A 19,846-nucleotide genomic window follows, 5' to 3' on the forward strand; every position below is an offset into this window, starting at 1 on the left:
ATACCTAATGCTAAATGACGAGTTAATGGATGCAGCACACCAACATGGCACATGTATACATATGTAACAAACATGCACGTTGTGCATGTGTACCCTAAAACTTAAAGTACAATAATAATAATAATAATAAAAAGAAATCTCTGAATTGCCAGAAAAAGAATTCAGAAGGTCGAATATTAAGCTAATCAAGGAGCCACCAGAGAAAGGTAACGTCCCATTTAAAGAAATAAAAAACACGACACAGGATACGTAAAGAAAAATCTTCAGTGAAACAGGCAGCATAAATAAAATAAAATCAATCACAACTTCTGGAAATCAAGGACACACTTAGAGAAATGAAAAATGCGCTGAAAAGTCTCAGCAACAGAATCAAACAAGCAGAAGAAAGAACTTCAGAGCTCGAAGACAAGGCATTTGAATTAATCCAATCCATCAAAGACAAAGAAAAAGAATAAAAAAAATGAAGAAAGCCTCCAAGAAGTTTGGGACTATATTAAACACCCAAACCTAAGAATAATTGGTGTTCCCGAGGAAGAAGACAAATCTAACAGTTTGGAAAACATATTTGAGGAAATAATCGAGGAAAACTTTCCTGGCCTTGCTAGAGATCTAGACATCCAAATATAAGAAGCTCAAAGGACATCTGGGAAATTCATCACAAAAAGATCATCGCCTAGGCACACAGTCATCAGGTTATCTAAAGTCAAGATGAAGGGAATAATCCTAAGAGCTGTGAGGCAAAAGCACCAGGTAACCTATAAAGGAAAACCTATCAGATTAACAGCAGATTTCTCAGCAGAAACCCTACAAGCTAGAAGGGATTGGGGTCCTATCTTTAGCTTCCTTAAAACAATTACCAGCCAAGAATTTTGCATCCAGCAAAACTAAGATTTATAAATGATACAGTCTTTTCCAGACAAACAAAGGCTGCGAGAATTCACCACTACCAAGCCAGCACTGTAAGAACTGCTAAAAGGAGCTCTAAATCTTGAAACAAATCCTCAAAATACATCAAAAGAGAGCCTCTTTAAAGCATAAATCTCACAGGACCTATATAACAACACAATGAAAAAATGAAAAAAACCCCAAGGCATTCAGGCAACAAATAGCATGATGAATAGTACCTCACTTCTCAGCACTAATGTTGAAAGTAAATGGCCTAAATGCTCCACTTAAAAGATACAGAATGGCCGGGCGTGGTGGCGGGCACCTGTGTCCCAGCTACATGGGAGGCTGAGGCAGGAGAACCGCGTGAACCCAGGAGGCGAAGCTTGCAATGCGTCAAGATCGCGCCACTGCACTCCAGCCTGGGTGACAGTGTGAGACTCTGTCTCAAAAACAAAAAAAAAAAAAAACAAAAAAACCAAAAAAAAAACAAAACCCCTCCCCCACCCCAAAAAAACACAATACAGAATGGATAAGAATTCACCAACCAAGTTTCTGCTATCTTCAGGAGACTCACCTAACTCCTAAGTACTCAAATAAACTTAAGGTAAAGGGGTGAAAAAAGATACTCCACACAAATGGACACCAAAAGCAAGCAGGAGTAGCTACTCTTTTGTCAGACAAAACAAACTTTAAAGCAACAGAGTTAAAAAGACAAAGAAAGACATTATATAATGATAAAAGGATTAGTCCAATGATCGATCCTAAATATATATGCATCTAACACTGGAGCTCTCAAATTTATAATTACTACTAGACCTAAGAAATGAGATAGACGGCAACACAATAATAGTGGGGGACTTTCAATACTCCACTGACGGCACTAGACAGGTCATTAAGACCGAATGTCAATAAAGAAACAATGGACTTAAACTACACCCTAAAACAAATGGACTTAACAGATATTTACAGAACATTCTACCTGACAACTGCAGAATATACATTCTATTCATCAGCACATGGAACATTCTCCAAGACAGACTATATGAGAGGCCACAAAACAAATCTCGGTAAATTTAAGACAAATCAAAATTATATCAATTGTACTCTCTCTGATCACAGTGGAATAAAACTGAAAATCAACTCCAAAAGGAATCCTCAAAACCATGTAAATACATGGAAATTAAATAACCTGCTACTGAATGATTGTTGGGTCAACAATGAAATCAAGATGGAAATTAAGATTCTTTGAACTGAACGATAACAGTGACACAACCTATCAAAACCTCTGGGATACAGCAAAAGTAGTGCTAAGAGTAAAGTTCATAGCATTAAATGCCTACATCCAAAAGTCTGAAAGAGCACAGACAGACAATCAAAGGTTACAACTAAAGGAACTGGAGAAACACAAACAATCCAAGCCCAAACCCAAACCCAGCAGAAGAAAAGAAATAAAGATCAGAGCAGAACTAAATGAAATTGAAACAAACAAACAATACAAAAGACAAGTAAAACAAAAAGCTGGATCTTTGAAAAGTAAATAAAATTGATAGACCATTAGTGAGATTAACCAAGAAAAGAAGAGAGAAGATCCAAATGGCCAGGCGTGGTGACTCATGCCTGTAAGCCCAGCACTTTGGGAGGCTGAGGTGGGTGGATCACTTGAGGTCAGGAGTTCGAGATCAGTCTGGCCAACATGGTGAAACCCCATTTCTACTAAAAATACAAAAATTAGCTGGGTGTGGTGGCGTGCACCTGTAATCCCAGCTACTTGGGTGACTGAGGCAGGAGAATTGCTTGAACCCAGGCAGTGGAGGCGGCAGTGACCCAAGATTGTGCCACTGCACTCCAGCCTGGGTGACAGAGTGAGACTCCATCTCAAAATAAAAGATCCAAACAAGCTCAGTTAGAAATGAAACAGGAGATAATACAACCAATACCACAGAAATACAAAAGATTATTCAAAGCTACTATGAACACCCTTACGTGCATAAACTAGAAAACCTTGAGGTGAGTAAATTCCTGGAAATATACAACCCTCCTAGATTAAACCAGGAAGAAATAGAAACTCTGAACAGACCAGTAACAAGCAGTGAGATTGAAATGATAATTAAGAAATTGCCAATGAAAAAAAAAGCCCAGGACAAGACAGATGCACAGCTGAATTCTGTCAGACATTCAAAGAAGAAATGGTACCCATCCTATTGACAATATTTCAAAAGATAAAGAAAGAGGGAATCCTCCCTAAATCATTCTATGAAGCCAGTATCACACTAATACCAAAACCAGGGAAGGATCTAACAAAAAAAGAAAACTACAGACACATATCCCTGATGAACAGACGCAAAAATCCTCAACAGCGTATCAAGAGAATCCACCATGATCAAGTGGGTTTCATACCAAGGATACAGGGATGGTTTAACATACGTAAGTCAATAAATGTGATACATCACATAAACAGAACTAAAAACAAAAATCACACGATCATCTCAATAGATGCAGAAAAAGTATTTAACAAAATCCAGCATCCTTTATGATTAAAACCCTCAGCAAAATCGGCATAGAAGGGACATACCTTAAGGTAATAAAAGCCACCTATGACAAACTCACAGCCAACATTATATTCAACGGGGAAAAGTTAAAAGCATTCCCCCTGAGAAATGGAACAAGACAAGGATGCCCACTTTCACCACTTCCGTTCAACATAGTATTGGAAGTCCTGGCCAGAGCAATCAGACAAGAGAAAGAAAGAAAGGGCACCCAAACTGGTAAAGAGGAAGGCGAACAACTGCTGTTTGCTGCTGATAGAATCATACACCTAGAACATGCTAAAGACTCATCAAAAAATTGCTCCTAGAACTGGTGAGTGAATTCAGCAAAGCTTCAGGATACAAAATTAATGTGTGCAAATCAGTACCTCTGCTATATACCAACAGTGACCAACCTGAGAATCAAATCAAGAGGTCAACCCTAGGCTGGGTGCGGTGGCCCACGTCTGTAATCCCAGCACTTTGGGAGGCTGAGGTGGGTGGATCACCAGAGGTCAGAAGTTTGAGACCAGCCTGATCAACATGGCAAAACCCTGTCTTTACTAAACATACAAAAATCAGCCAGGTGTGGTGGTGCATGCTGGTAATCCCAGCTACTCAGGGCGGGGGCCAATGGGTGGGGTAGGGTGGGGGCTGAGACAGGAGAAGCGCTTGAACCCAGGAGGTGGAGGTTGCAGCAAGCTGAGATTGTGCTACTTACTGTACTCCAGCCTGGGCAACAGAGTGAGACACTGTCTCAAATAAATAAATAAATAAATAAATAAAATAAAATAAAATAAAATAAAATAAAATAAAATAAAATAAAAATAAAAAGAACTCGACCCTTTTTACAATAGCTAAAGGAAAATAAAATACTTAAGAATATACCTAACTAAGGAGGTAAAAGCCCTCTACAAAGAAAACTACAAAACACTGCTGAAAGAAATCACAGATGACACAAACAAATGGAAACACATCCCATGCTCATGGACGAGTAGAATCAATATTGTGAAAATGACTATACTGCCAAAAGCAATCTACAAATTCAATGCAATTCCCACAAAAATACCACCATCATTCTTCACAGAACTAGAAAAAAATTCCTAAAATTCATATGGAACCAAAAAAGAGCCTCCATAGACAAAGCCAAACTAAGCAAAAGGAACAAATCTGGAGGCATCACATTACCTGACTCCAAACTATACTATGAGGCCATAGTCATCAGAACAGCATGGTACTGGTATAAAAATGGACACACAGAACGAAGCAGAATAGAAAACCCAGAAATAAAGCCAAATACTTACAGCCACCTGATCTTTGACAAAGCAAACAAAAACATAAAGTGGGGAAAGGACACCCTATTTGACAAATGGTGCTGGGATAATTGGCAAGCCACATGTAGAAAATGAAACTGGATCCTCATCTCTCACCTTATAAAAACATCAACTCAAAATGGATCAAAGACTTAAATCTAAGACCTGAAACCATTAAAATTTTAGAAGATAACATCAGAAAACCCTTCTAAACATTGGCTTAGGCAAAGACTTCATGACCAAGAACCCAAAAGCAAATCCAACAAAAACAAAGATATGCAGATGGGACTTAATTAAACTAAGAAGCTTCTGCACAGCAAAATAAATAATCAGCAGAGTTAACAGACAACCTACAGAGTGGGAGAAAATCTTCACAATCTATACTTCTGACAAAGGACTAATATCCAGAATCTACAAGGAACTCAAACAAATCAGCAAGAAAAAAACAATCTCATCCAAAAGTGGGCTAAGGACATGAATAGAAAATTCTCAACGGAAGATACACAAATGGCTGACAAGCATACGGAAAAGTGCCCAACATCCCTATCAGGAAAATGTAAATCAAAACCACAATGTGATATTACCTTACCCCTGCAAGAATGGCCATCATAAAAAAATTAAAAAAAAAATAGATGTTGGTGTGGATGCAGTGAAAAGGAACACTTTTACACTGTTGATGGGAATGTAAACTAGTACAACCACTATGGAAAACAGTACAGAGATTCCTTAAAGAACTAAAAGTAGATCTACCGTTTGATCCAGCAATTCTACTACCAGGTATCTACACAGAGGAAAATAAGTCATTATATGAAAAAGCTACTTGCACATGCATGTTTATAGCAGTGCAATTCACGACTGCAATAATATGGAACCAGCCCAAATGCCCATTTTTCAATGAGTGGATAAAAAATATATGGTGTGTATACACACACACACACACACACCACGGAATACTACTCAGCCATAAAAAGGAATGAGATAATAGCATTTGCAGCAACCTGAATGGAACTGGAGATTATTATTCTAAATGAAGTAACTCAGGAATGGAAAACCAAACATAGTATGTTCTCACTCATAAGTGGGAGCTAAGCCATGAGGATGCAAAGGCATGAGAATGATACATTGGCATTTGGGGACTCAGGAAAGCGTGGGAGTGGGGTGAGGGATAAAAGACTACACACTGGGTACAGTATACACTGCTCGGATGATGGGTGCACCAAAATCTCAGAAATCACCACTAACTTATTCACATAACCAAACACCACCTGCTCCCGAAAAACTTACTGAAATTAAAAAAACAAAATCCAAAAAACAAAAAACAAAATCCTGAAGTTTCCCATCCTTTAAAATAAAAAAAAAAAGAAATAAACGGCATCCAGAGGTAAACTATCTCTATTTGCCAATGACATGATCTTGTATACAGAAAATTCAAATTACATAACTACTAGAGGTAATAAATGAGTTCAGCAAGGTTGTAGGATAAAAGATAAATACCTAAAAGTCAATTATATTTCCATATGCTAGCAATAAAAACTCCAAAAATAAACAGAACAATTCCATTTATAACAGCATTGAAAGAATAAAATACTGGCTGGGCATGGTGGCTCACCCCTGAAATCCCAGCACTTTGGGAGGCTGAGGCGGGCTGGATGACTTGAGCTCAGGAGTTTGAGATCAACCTGGGCGACATGGTAAAACCCCATCTCTACCAAAAATACACACACACACAAAAGGCCAGTCATGGTGGCACGTGTCTGTGTTCCCAACTACATGGGAGGTTGAGGTGGGAGGATCATCTTGGGCCTGGGAAGTGGAGGTTGCAGTGAGCTGAGATTGTGCCAACGCACTCCAGCCTGGGTGACAGAGTGAAACTCTGTCTCAAGAAAAAAAAAAGAGAGAGAGAGAGAATACTTAGAAATAAATTTAATAAAAGAACTCCAAGACTTGTACACAGAAAACTACAAAACATTATTGAAAGGAATTAAAGAAATATACCCATATATTTACAGTTAACTGATTTTCTATATGGTTGCCAAGACCATTCAATGTGGAAAGAATAATCTTTTCAACCAACAGTGATGCTATCCACATACAAAAGAATGAAGTTGGACCTCTACTTCACATTATACAAAAATCAACTCAAAATGAATCAAAGACCAAAATCTAAAAGCAAAATCATAAAACTCTTAAAACTTAACTGTAAGTCTTTGTGATGTTGGATTACGCAATGGCTTCTTAGATACAATACAAAAAGTTACAAAAGAAAAAATATTAAAAAATTGGTTTTTAGATTGGTTTTTAGACTCAATCATTACCACGAAATTGCGGCATTTTATAAAGTTTTATCCACTTAAACTTCAACAAAAATGTAGCAGTATATTTTTACCCCATACTGTCACCAGCAGAATGTACTGACAAACTTTTTGCTCTTTTGATAACATGTTTAAGATGTATTAATTGTTTTAATTTGCATTTATTACTCACCTTTTTCTACTTTTTTTACCTTAACAAATTATGTTGAGATATTCACATACCATAAAATCTACGTTTTTAAAGTATGCAATTCAGTAGTTTCTAGTTTATTCACAGAGTTGTGCCATCATCATTACTTTCTAATTCCAGAACATTCTTATTACCCCATAAACAAACCCTGTACCTATTAGCAGTCACTCCCCATTCTGCCCTACACCCACCACCTGGCAACTGCTAATCTACTTTCAGTAACTATGGATTTATCTATTCTGGAACTTTCATATAATAAAATTATGCGGCAAGTGGACTTTTGTCCCTGATCAATTTAAAATTACAAAGTTACAACTAATTATTTTAGTATATATGAATGCACAAAAAAAACCTGGTTACTAAAAATCTAGTCATTCAATTAGACTTCTAAAATGATTTAAATATATGGCTCTGTGTAAGCAACCAATGGTCAGAGACAGCCTTTTGTGAAAGTTAGCCATCATAATTTCCAAATTAAATTATGAATTTCTATTTCAAAATTTCTGCTTTACATATGGAAAAAAAAATAACCAAAGGAGGGCCATACTACTTAATTTACTATAGCAATTACAGCTGTAGTATATAGTGACAGAACATCTCCAGAGAAATGTATTAGAGAAGACAGTGCCATGTTTGTACCAAAACCTGAACAGGAAAGGCAGGATTACTTAAATGTGGGAACAAATGGAACTTACATAAGTGGGTGTTTCCAAGCTATCTGTGTTGACCAGTACTGGAGGAGGATTTGCCTTCAAAAAAAAAAATCGTAAATGTGTTAGCTTAACAAGAAAATAAAAACATTACATGTTAATGTTCACAATGTTAGAGGCATATGAAAGACCTGATATTTCTTAAGTTATAATCTTATATGAGCTTTTTATATGTTAAATAATATATCCTTTTCCAGCACCTAACACAAAAAAGTATGTATAAGCAGTTAAAATAGATTTGCTTTTAAGAAATAAATTGCTATTTCTGCTAAAGCAGCCATGATTTTCTTAAGTTTTACACAGATCACCATAGCCTTCTCATAAAATCCATGAATATTCTTTAGTGTAACCAATAACTCTTCCTAGGTTGCTTAGAAATCATTGTTTTCTCTTCCCAAGGATACTGTAAAGATTTCAATCATTTCATCACCCAGGAAAAAATTCTTCCCCACAGTGCACTGTTTTTAAACAAGGAAAAAAAAAAGTTCATCGCAGAAAGAAATTAATTGTAAACTTTTAGAAAACTAAAAATACACTCTTAATGTAAAAATCCCTGACTATTTTCAGCTGCAATGATTGCGTTCCAGTTATTCTAGACCACTCACAGAATTAACAGTGATTTATTACAGCAAGAAAAATAAGCAGAATAACACACACCTAGTTAAGTTTGGATTGAAAAAAAATCTTGGTTTTCTGGTTAGGTTAGACATTATTATGTATATGAAACTAAAGAATAAAATGCAATAACAAATGAAAAATATAGTAAAAATCTGACATAATTCCCCTCAAAATTCTTTCTTCTGCATATTTAAAGTTATGAAAGTATCAAGTCACATAACACTTTCAGAGAATAAAAAAGATGACTATCCTTTAAACAAACTTTAGAAGATATGTTTACACACATTAATGGTTCTACTTCAATTAGCTGAAGAATTATATATAAAAGCTGTATAAAATAACATTATAACACAAAATAACCATTTTCTTCCAAATGTATAGGCTTTTAATAAAGGTGAATATTCAAAATTCAAATAACACATTATTTTCAGCACAGTACTACATCTAAATGATATGACAAAATGCTTAAAGACAACCCAGTTTCATGGTTAAAAAATTAAACAGTATGCATTTGGGCTACATTGAGCAGTAAGTTAAAAATGAGTAGCTAATACTTCATTATACATAAACATAAAATTAAATGCTTTATGTTTAGTCCCACCATTAAATAATAGTCTACCTTTAAATAATTTGGTGAAAGTCCACTTAAATAAAAATTGTACTTATGAAATTCCTATTTAAGCAAAGCTACCCAACTTACAGACATCTGAGATTTTATGAATATTTCAAATTACCTATTTCCCAATGGCATACTGAGATTACTCAAACTGATAATATTTTACATTGCTAAAAAAATTAATAATACAACTTCACTTTATTCTGCTTAAGCAATTACAGAAGAAAAGGGCAAGAAAGAATAGGATATTTAAAGTTACAAAAGAAATTACATTTTAAAAACACTATGGCAAGAAAGCCTTTTGGTCCCTCTGCCGATTTTTTACCAAACATGCAGTGGAAAAAGTTGGTTTTCATCAAAATGTAATTTATACCATAATTATTATGTTAGCTGCTTATCAGTACTAACTCATCATCATTTTATAGAAGTTACCTTTTGATTCTGTTCATTTAGAAAGTCTTGCTAATATTGAAATATATATAAACAAAATGATATAAGGTGTTATATTTACTTCAAAATAAAACAATGGAAGGTTGGGAGTAGGAGGGGTTATGAATCAAACCGAAGTACACGGTTGATTCCTGTAGCTGGTGATGGGTATACATAGAGTTCATTGTACTATTCTTTGTACATTGGAATATTTTTGAAATTCTGCATAATAAAAAGTAAACAAAAAAATCACTTTGAGCCAAGTACTCAGTTTTAAAGAGGTTAATAGCTAAAGTAGTTGTGAAATACTCTGGGTCAGGGTTGCTATTAAGATACTGGCATTCAGACAAGCGCGGTGGCTCATGCCTGTAATCTTAGCACTTTGGGAGGCCAAGGCTGGTGGATCACTTGAAACCAGGAGTTCAAAACCAGTCTGGCCAACATGGGTGAGCAAAATTATGTTTGTTAAGCCTTATTACCAATGCTTGGGTCAAATTATTTAGGGGCGTTTTAGTTCCTCCTGGAATATCCTTGCCCTTTTACTGTCTCTACCCCCAATCTCTAAGTGAATTATACGGCTTCACTGTTGTCCAAGTTGGAACTATACACAATGGTATATGAATTTTAGTAACAGAATAAGCATTTCTATAGCTTCCTATGATTTGCAACATATTTTCTTTTATATGACTTCTCTAGAGCCTCACACAGTCCCCCTGGGTAAAGACAGGTGTTGCTATCTTTTCACAGATGGAGAAAATGAATTTCAATAATAATTGTGATTTACCTATACTCAAATGTCACTGAGTGGTAGAGGGAGGTACAGAGAGACCTAGAACCAGGTCTAAGATTACAGGGTCACTTGAACCAAGGTGCAGTGAAGGGTTTTTCTTCATTTGAAATCATTTCACATAGACTCTTCCCAGGTCTTTTAGTTGTAGCTGTTTGATTTTCCATGTTACCCATTCTACTACCCACTGTCTTGGTTAAGGATCCCAAAGTCTTTTTTTTTTTTTTTTTTTTTTTCTGAGACAGAGTCTTCCTCTGTCACCCAGGGTAGGACTTTTTAAAAGTCAAGTTTAGGCCGGGCGCGGTGGCTCACGCCTGTAATCCCAGCACTCTGGGAGGCCGAGGAGGGCAGATCACGAGGTCAGGAGATCGAGACCATCCTGGCTAACACGGTGAAACCCCGTCTCTACTAAAAATACAAAAAAATTAGCTGGGCATCGTGGCGGGCGCCTGTAGTCCCAGCTACTCTGGAGGCTGAGGCAGGAGAATGGTGTGAACCCAGGAGGCAGAGCTTGCAGTGAGCCAAGATGGCACCACTGCACTCCAGCCTGGGTGACAGAGCCAGACTCTGTCTCAAGAAAAAAAAAAAAAAAAAAAAAAGAATTAAAAGATGTGAACAAAAGCAAGAAAATGCTGTATGAACAAAACGGAAATATCAATAAAGAGAAATAAAAATTGGCCGGGCACGGTGGCTCACGCTTGTAATCCCAGCACTTTGGGAGGCCGAGGCGGGTGGATCGCGAGGTCAGGAGATCGAGACCACGGTGAAACCCCGTCTCTACTAAAAATACAAAAAAATTAGCCGGGCGTGGTGGCGGGCGCCTGTAGTCCCAGCTACTCGGAGAGGCTGAGGCAGGAGAATGGCGTGAACCCGGGAGGCGGAGCTTGCAGTGAGCCGAGATCGCGCCACTGCACTCCAGCCTGGGCGACAGAGCGAGACTCTGTCTCAAGAAAAAAAAGAAAGAGAGAGAGAGAAATAAAAATTATAAAATTCAGGAACTGAGAAGTACAATAATGGAAAATTCACTGGAGGGATTCAAAAGCATATCTGAGCAGGTAAAAAAAAAGCAGTGAACATGAGATAGGACAAGGGAAAGTACTGAGTCTGAAGAACAGAAATAAAAGAGGTTCAAGGAAAGTGAACAGAACCTAAGGGACCTGTGAGACATCATCAAGCAGACCAACTAATGCATTGTGGGAGTTGCATGAGAAATGACAGACAAAAGAGTAGAAAAAATATTTGAAGAAGTAACAGTCAAAACTTCTCAGAATTCATGAAACACATGAATACAAACATCCAAGAAGCTCAATAAACAAGTAATGAAATCCAACACTCACACTGAAACACATTATACTAGAACTGTCAAATGCCAAAAACAAAGGGAGATTTTTGAAAGCAATAAGAGAAGTGACTTGTCACATACAACAAATCCTCAATGAGATTATCAGCAGACTTCATATCGGACACTCTGGAGGTCATACGGCAGTGGGTGGAAATACTCAGTGCTGAAATAAGATGAAAAAATCCCAAACCTATCCACTAAGAATCCTGTATCCAGCAAGACAGTCCCTCAAAAGTAAGGGGGAAAGTAAGATGTTCCCTGATGAACAAAAGCTGAGGGAGTTTGTTATCACTAGAACTGCCCTGAAAGATGTGCTAAAGGTAGCAGTTCAGGTTGAAATGGAAGAAAACTAGACAGTAACTCAAAGTCATACGAAGAAATAAAGATCTCAGTAAAGGTAAATACATAGGTAATAATAAATGCTAGTTAGTAATATTGTAACAATGGTTGTGTAAATCCGCTTTTGGTTTTCCACATGATTGAAGAGACTATTACATTTTCAAATTAAAAAAAAAACAAAACTCAGCCTAGCCAGGCATGGTGGCTCACACCTGTAATCCCAGCTCTTCAGGTGGCCGAGGCAGGCAGAGATGGCTTGAGCCCAGGAGTTCAAGACCAGCCTGTGGAACATGGTGAAACCCCATCTCTACAAACAAAACAAAACAGCAACAACAACAAAAATTAACCAGCTGCGGTAGGCACATGCCTGTAGTCATGGCTATTCAGGAGACTGAGGCGGAAGAATCGACTGGGCCAAGAGGTTGAGGCTGCAGTGAGCTGTGATGGCACCACTGCACTCCAGCCTGGGCTACAGAATGAGACCCTGCCTATAAATAAACAAGCCTAATATTAATAAACAAAGTCAATATTGGTAAATAACGAAATTCAATTATTAGTTTAAAAGCTAACATTATAACTTTGATTTGTAACTTCATATTTTGTCTCCTGCATAATTTAAGAAACGAATGCATTAAAAATTATTAGTTTCTGTTTTGGGGCATACAATATATGAAGACGTAATTCTGTGACATCAACAACTGAAAGGGGTTGGGACAGAGCAGTTAAAGGGGCAGAGGTTTTGTATATTATTGCAGTTAAGCTTGTACAAATTGAGATTAGAAGTGTCTAGGATGTTAAATGTAATCCCCATGGTAACCACACAAAATATAACTAAAGAATAGACACAAAGGAAACAAGAAAGTTAAATGTTTCACTACAAAAAATTAATCAAAGACCAAAGAAGACAGTAAGGCAGGAAATGAGAAACAAAAAAGCTACAAGGCATATATATAAAGAAAACAAATAGCAAAATGACAAAAGTAAGTCCTTCCTTACCAATAATTACTTTAAATGTAAATAAATTCTTCAATCAAAAGACAGAAACTGGCAGAATAAAAATTTTAAAATGTTCCAACCACAAGCTGTATACAAGAGACTCACTGTAGACCCAAAGACACAAATATGCTGAAACTGAAGGACAGAAAGGGATATTTCATGCAACAGTAACCAAAGGAGAGCAGGAGTGGCTGTACTCATAACAGACAAAATAGACTTTAAATGAAAAAAAGGTTAGGCGATAACAAAGGTATTATACATTAATAAAAGGTTCAATATAGGAATGTAACAATTACAAAAATTAACGCACCTAATAGCAGACCATCAAAACGTTAAGTAACAAAAATGAGACAGAATTGAAGAAAGAAATGGTTCTACAGTAATAGCTGGAGACTTCAATACCCCATTCTCCATAATGGGCAGAACAACCAGACATATGATAAGTAAGGAAATAGAGGAGATGAACAAACACAATATACCAAAGAGACACAGAACTCTAACAACAACAGAACACACATTCTTCTCAAGTGCACATGGGAACAGAAGGAAACTATGTCAAACTAAGAAAAACCATATACAAAACACACACAGTGAACATCATACTCAGTGGTGAAAGACTGAAAGCTTTTCCTCTAAGATAAGAAAGAAGGCAAGTATGTCTGCTTTCACCACTTGTACTCAACATGACCACTAGCTGAATAGTTGAAGTTGTAGTCAAAGCAATTAGGCAAGAAAAAGAAATAAAAGACATCCAAATTAGAAAGGAAGAAGCAAAATTACTTGTTCACAAATGATATGATCTTATATGTAAAACACCCTAAAGATTCTACACAAAAACTGTTAGAATTATTAAACCAATTAAGCAAAGTAGCAGGATACAAAGTCAACACACAAAAATCAGTTGTATTTCTTCTAACACTGAACAATCTAAAATGGAAATTAAGAAAACAATTCTGTTTATTATAGCATCAAAAAGAACAAATTTTCAGAACACTGAGTCTCCTAAATGAAGAATTAACTTCATCAAGAAGGTAAAAAACTTGTACAATGAAAACTATAAAACACGTATGAAAGAAATTAAGAAGACATAAATAAATGGGAAGGGATCTGTGGTCATAGACTGGAAGACTTACTATTGCAAAAATGTCAGTATTACCCAAAGCTATCTATAGACTTAATGCAATTCCTATCAAAATCCCAGTAGGGTTTTCAAAGAAATAGAATAACCCATCCTAACAGTCACATAGAATTTCACGGTACCCTGAAAGCCAAAATGATAATGAAAAAGAAAAACAAAGGTGGCGGACTAACATTTCCTGATTCCAAAACTTACCACAAAGTTATGGTAACAGAAGCAGTCTGGTACTGGCATGCAGACAGACATACAGAAGGGAATAAAACAGAATCCAGAAATAAATGCCATATACAATTATCAACCTACAATGGATCATGATCTAAGTGTAAAACCTAAAACTATAAAACTGTTAGAAGAAAACACAGGCTAAAAGCGAGACACTGGAATTGACAATGATTTCTTGGATATGACACAAAGGTACTGGTAAAAAAAGAAAAAACAGGTAAGTCATATCTCTGACAAGACATGAGACCCAGAATACACACAGAACTCCTAAAACTCAACAATAAAACCAAACACCCTAATTAAAAATGGTCAAGGAACTCATACAGACATTTTCCCAAAGACGACACACAAATGGACAATAAACACATGAAAAGATACGTCACTAATCATTATAGAAATGCAAATCAAAACTACAATGAGATGTCACCTCACACCCATTAGCCTGGCTACTATTAAGAAAACAGAAAATAAAAAGTGTTGGTGAGGATGTGGAGAAATTGGAATCCTTGTGCACTCTGGTGGAAATATAAAATTTTACAACCAGCTGGGTGTGGTGGCTCACGCCTGTAATCCCAGCACTTTGGGAGGCCGAGGCAGGCGGATCACCTGAGGTCGGGAGTTTGATACCAGTCTGACCAACATGGAGAAACCTCTCTCTACTTAAAAAACAAAAAAAAAAACAAACAAAAAAAAACAAAATTAGCCGGGCGTGGTGGCACATGCCTGTAATCCCAGCTACTCGGAAGGTTGAGGCAGGAGAATCACTTGAACCCGGTAGGCGGAGGCTGTGGTGGGCCAAGATCGCGCCATTGCACTCCAGCCTGGGCAACAAGAGCAAAACCCCATTTCAAAAAAAAAAAAAGAAAAAAAAGGCCCACAGGCAATATGATGCTCTGTTCTGGATATACCTCTAATGTAATTACTCTCACATTATGTGGGAGTTATTTGTTAAACTTGTCTCTTGCACAAACACCTAGTAGGCTCCTAGAGGACAGAGACAATGTTCTATTCATCTTCAAAGCACATATTCAAATATCAAAAAAGACCACGCACAAAAAATTAGCTCTTAAAGCATTTTCAACAATAATTATATGACAGCTTTTCAGAACTGATAGAAATAAAGGTTTGAAACATCTAGTTTTAAAGCAGAGTATTTACTCTAGGGTGCAAATAAGCTTCTGGATTTAATAGGCTGGTATTACAGAGATTATGTGTTTACACTCCCAGTAAGAAGAACTAGTAACTGTCACCTACTCTGTACTCAGTTTCTATGTGGAGAAACTGAGGCTCTCAGAAGTTGAGTAATTTCCACACCATCACACATGTAGAAACAGGTGAAGCTAGGATGTGGTAGAGTCAGGTATGACTATAAAGTCCACGTTCTTTCTGCATTATTAAGCAGCCATTAGATATTATCTTTGTCTGTGCCACTCTGTATGATAAGCATAATTCTGATTTGTAGAGGGCTTTCATAAAGTACAAACAATATGATCAATGTGAAAGTACTCTGAAAAGTATAAAGTGTTCTACAAATAATGAAAGACAACATACTTTTTAAAAAGTTATCATCTATGTATCTTTCTAATTTTGCCTGACTCTCAAACTCATTTTAAAGGAGTCAGGTTGGCGTTACCCCCCATTTTAATAGATGAAGGGGGCATAAAACTCAGAGAGGGCAACTTGAGTGACAAAGACAGACTAGATTCTAAATCTTTTCTTCTGTTTTTATTTCTAATACATCCTAACGCATCTAAATGTAAAGTAGTGGATCTTTTAAGAATACATATTCACTTAATATGTTGAAATTGGGTTATATGTTAGTATGAATTTTAAATTTTACTTGGGGACAGATATTTTAGTCAATTATTTTAATTTTATAATGTACATATTATACTTGACTAATTAGGAACACACTTATTCTGGAAAACGAGGTACACTCATTGGCTTCTCACGTAACAACAAAAATGGTAAAACTATCTTTCATGAACTTCTGTAGTGTATTTAAAACCTAAAGTGAAGCTATGCAGAATAAATAGGTCTTTTTGTGTAAATTCCTCATTTAAAAAAAAAAAACAAACTTGTTCCTTAGTTTGCTGTCTCAGAGAAATATGAGGTAACACTAAAAACATGAACAGCTAAGATTATGTGCTAGTACTTGACAAGCATTAAGCATCCTCTCGATCACTGTAAACCACCTCAAGTTAGTACTCCTGTCTATCTTCAGTGTTACAGATGAGTAAATGCAAGTTCACTGTGGTTAAGTAAAGTGTGTAGTTACACAGGTTAAGTGGTAGGACTGGAATTCCAACCCCAGGTCATTCTGACTTTAAAATGTATATTTTTATAAGACTATGCAAGATCTCAACAATTTTCAAATGTAGTGGGATGCTAAGTTAAGGTTGCTGGGAGTAAATAAATGAGAGAATTCTGAATAGGAAAAGACAGGCTCCCAAATGAATATAAAGAGACTGGTACAAATTCTCAAAGGATTCCAGAAAACTATTTTAACACCAAAAAATTGACTGAAGTGAGCAGAGTAAAATAAACTTTCAAATCTACTTAAAAAAAAAAAAACAAAAAACTGTACTAATAAACTCTACATATTTGGAAAGATGTTACATTATTACGATGCTGTAATAACCCTTAAACTGTTTGCTCAGAATTATATTTTATTTATAAATTCAATCTTTTTCCTGCGATATAGAGAGAATATCCATTTGGATTCATCTATTCATTGTTGGCTTTATGACTTAATTTTTAATTATTTTCATAATCAAAAATTATACGGTAGTATTATTACAATGATTACAATTCAGTCTTATTACAGTAAGGCTGGAATCATTATAACATTGTAATTTCCCCTAGAATCCTTGGTTGTATGGATGTTCCTACTGACTTCACTTTTTAGGAGAGGGGAAGGGTACTGAGATGTGAATAATCACAGTTGATATCTCATTTTTTCCCCAATGGAGATTATTTTGAAACTGTTTACACAGCAAACGTATGTTTATCCAGATTTTAGGCTACAGATCAATAACGGCAAAAAAAATCTATGGGTTCATTTATTTACACTTTAAATGAGATCGTGATCTTTCACACCAAAGATCTTTATTATTATCTTTAATACTACTACCATTATTTTGACTTTGGATAACTGTTGGAAGGGCAGTTAATGTCTCAAGCCACCCTTGGAAGTAGTAAAGCTTTGAAAAACTAAAAATGATTACACTCTCTCACATTTGGCTATTATTTTTAAACTGTTACACATAATTTTTTAAAAGTAAAATTTTACAACAGATTTACAGAAAAGTTGTGAAGATAGCACAGAGCATTCCCATATACTCCAGATATGTTGGCTATTATTTTTACCTAATAAATGTGAAGTGTGTTATGTAATCAAATAATATAAGAATGAATATTTCCAAAGAAGATAAATATATAACAGGAAACAAAGTGTTAAATAAAATGATACACTGGTACAAGATCAGGAGTACAATGATTTTTACTAACTTTAGAAGAATAAAGTTTTCTAAAGTAAAAATGTTTAAAAACTGTTTTAAGCAGATTTCTAAGTACAAAGGCATGAAAACAAATCTAAGGTTCAATATTATGAAGTTCACTGTGTCCCATTTCACAGACAACCTAACAAAATGGCAAATCTTGACTCCACTTATATTAAATCCCAAATGTTTAAGTCCCTAAAACTACTAACTGAAGCCCAAGGTAAATTACCAAATTACAAAAAACAGCCCAAACAGTTTTAAAAAAGAACACAAATGAAACATTAAATGCAAATGAAATTTTTATAAAGAAAAAAGAAACTAATAAAAACCTGTGGTATGGTGGGTAGGATGACAGTATTCTCAGCAGGGACTGGCAGGACAGGGATCACAGGGACAGTGGGAGGAGAGGGAAGAACAGCTTCTGTTGGCTAAAAATCATCAATGACAGAAAATCAGGAAAAACACCAAAATAAAAGGGAAACACATAACAAAAAACTGTGCCATAAAAGTAAATTATAGTTTTCAGAAATAACTATGCAACAGGAAAAATATTAATACATTACACTAATATAAATGAGAAAATCTTCTCTGGAAATTGTTTTAGAAAGTTATACCCCCAATAATAATTTTAATGATTCTGTAATTAAAATGAATGACTACTCTTTAGATGCTTAAATGATAATAATAAAAGATTATCATTTACAATATTCCTTCCTTCTCTCGGAGATAAGACACTTGCTTCATAGACAGACTGCAAAATATTTTTTCTAGCACTCAGAATACATTTCACTGCTTTCCTCTATGCATTCAGAAAACTACACGTAATTTTATTAGCCCAATCAGGCAAAGAGAGTTTACAAATCCGTGATACTAACTCCTATTATCAAGAACAGTAATAACTTGCCTCAACATGCCTGTAATTAATTCAACTAACATTGATTGTCTATTACATGCCAGACATATCTGGCAAAAATGAAAAAAAACAACGAAGAGAGAACCTGGTATAAATTAAACTAAGAAGTTTAATGTTTATCTGGCTTAAGTTATTTTTAAAAGGATGAAACTGGAACACAGGAAAGTTGTTCAGTAATAAGACCCATTTGCTATATCAATAAAATATCTTATATATGTAAGAAAAGCACTAAACTCAAGTAGATGAGGACAGCCTGCCTTAACAGGCCTTAAAACAGGAAGAACAAATAGCCAGACTAAAAAATGGCTCATCTTCATTCATAAATACAAAACAAAATGGCAATCATCTTTTTTTGCCTATCAAATTAGTCAAATTAAGATTTATTTAAAATGTATGGAGTCTCTTCAACAATGGTGCTGAGACAACTGGATGTCCACATGCAAAAGAAGAAGGTCTACAGACCCCCATCTCACATTATATATAAAAATTAACTCAAAATAGATTAACAACCTAAATAGGAAATTTGAAAACATAAAACTCTTACAAGAGAACATAGGGTTAATCTTTGTAACCTTGGATTTGGTAATGGACTCTTAGAAATCATAAATGATGAAAGAAAAAAATCAATTAGACTCTAACAGAATTAAAACCTTTTGTGCACCAAAGGGCATTACCAAGCAAGTGAAAAGACAGTCTATACAATTGGAGAAGATATTTGCAAATCATACACCTGATAAGGGTTTAATACCCAGAACATTTAAAGACTCTTACAACTCAACAACACAAAGAAAAACAACCCAATTAACGAATGTGTGAAGAGCCTGAATAATTTCTGCAAAGTACAAGTGGTCAACTAGCACATGAAAAGATGCTCAACATCATTAGTCATTAGGGTAATACAAATAAAAGCTATCATGAGAGATTACTTCATCACTACAAGGGAAGTTTCTAACTAAAACAAAACAAAAAAACAAAGTAACAAGTGGTGGCAAGGATGTGGAGAAA

At 35.6% G+C, this 19,846-nt stretch overlaps 1 protein-coding gene across 20 annotated transcripts in view; it reads right to left on the reverse strand.

Moving 5' to 3' along the window:
* DLG1 (discs large MAGUK scaffold protein 1) overlaps positions 1–19,846 on the reverse strand; it is a 192,127-nt gene that overhangs the window by 109,288 nt on the left and 62,993 nt on the right. For 12 of the 20 annotated variants that reach the window (XM_030823039.1, XM_030823035.1, XM_030823033.1 and 9 more), the window contains 2 exons: positions 18,258–18,356; positions 7,924–7,977 (listed from right to left, as the gene is read on the reverse strand). In XM_030823039.1, coding sequence (XP_030678899.1) covers positions 7,924–7,977; positions 18,258–18,356 — 153 coding nt within the window. The remainder of the gene's footprint in view (positions 1–7,923; positions 7,978–18,257; positions 18,357–19,846) is intronic. The other 8 variants (XM_030823041.1, XM_030823038.1, XM_030823037.1 and 5 more) reach the window with 1 other exon arrangement.

Source organism: Nomascus leucogenys, chromosome 11 (assembly GCF_006542625.1).
Source record: "Nomascus leucogenys isolate Asia chromosome 11, Asia_NLE_v1, whole genome shotgun sequence".
In the NCBI taxonomy this organism is placed as follows: domain Eukaryota; kingdom Metazoa; phylum Chordata; class Mammalia; order Primates; family Hylobatidae; genus Nomascus; species Nomascus leucogenys.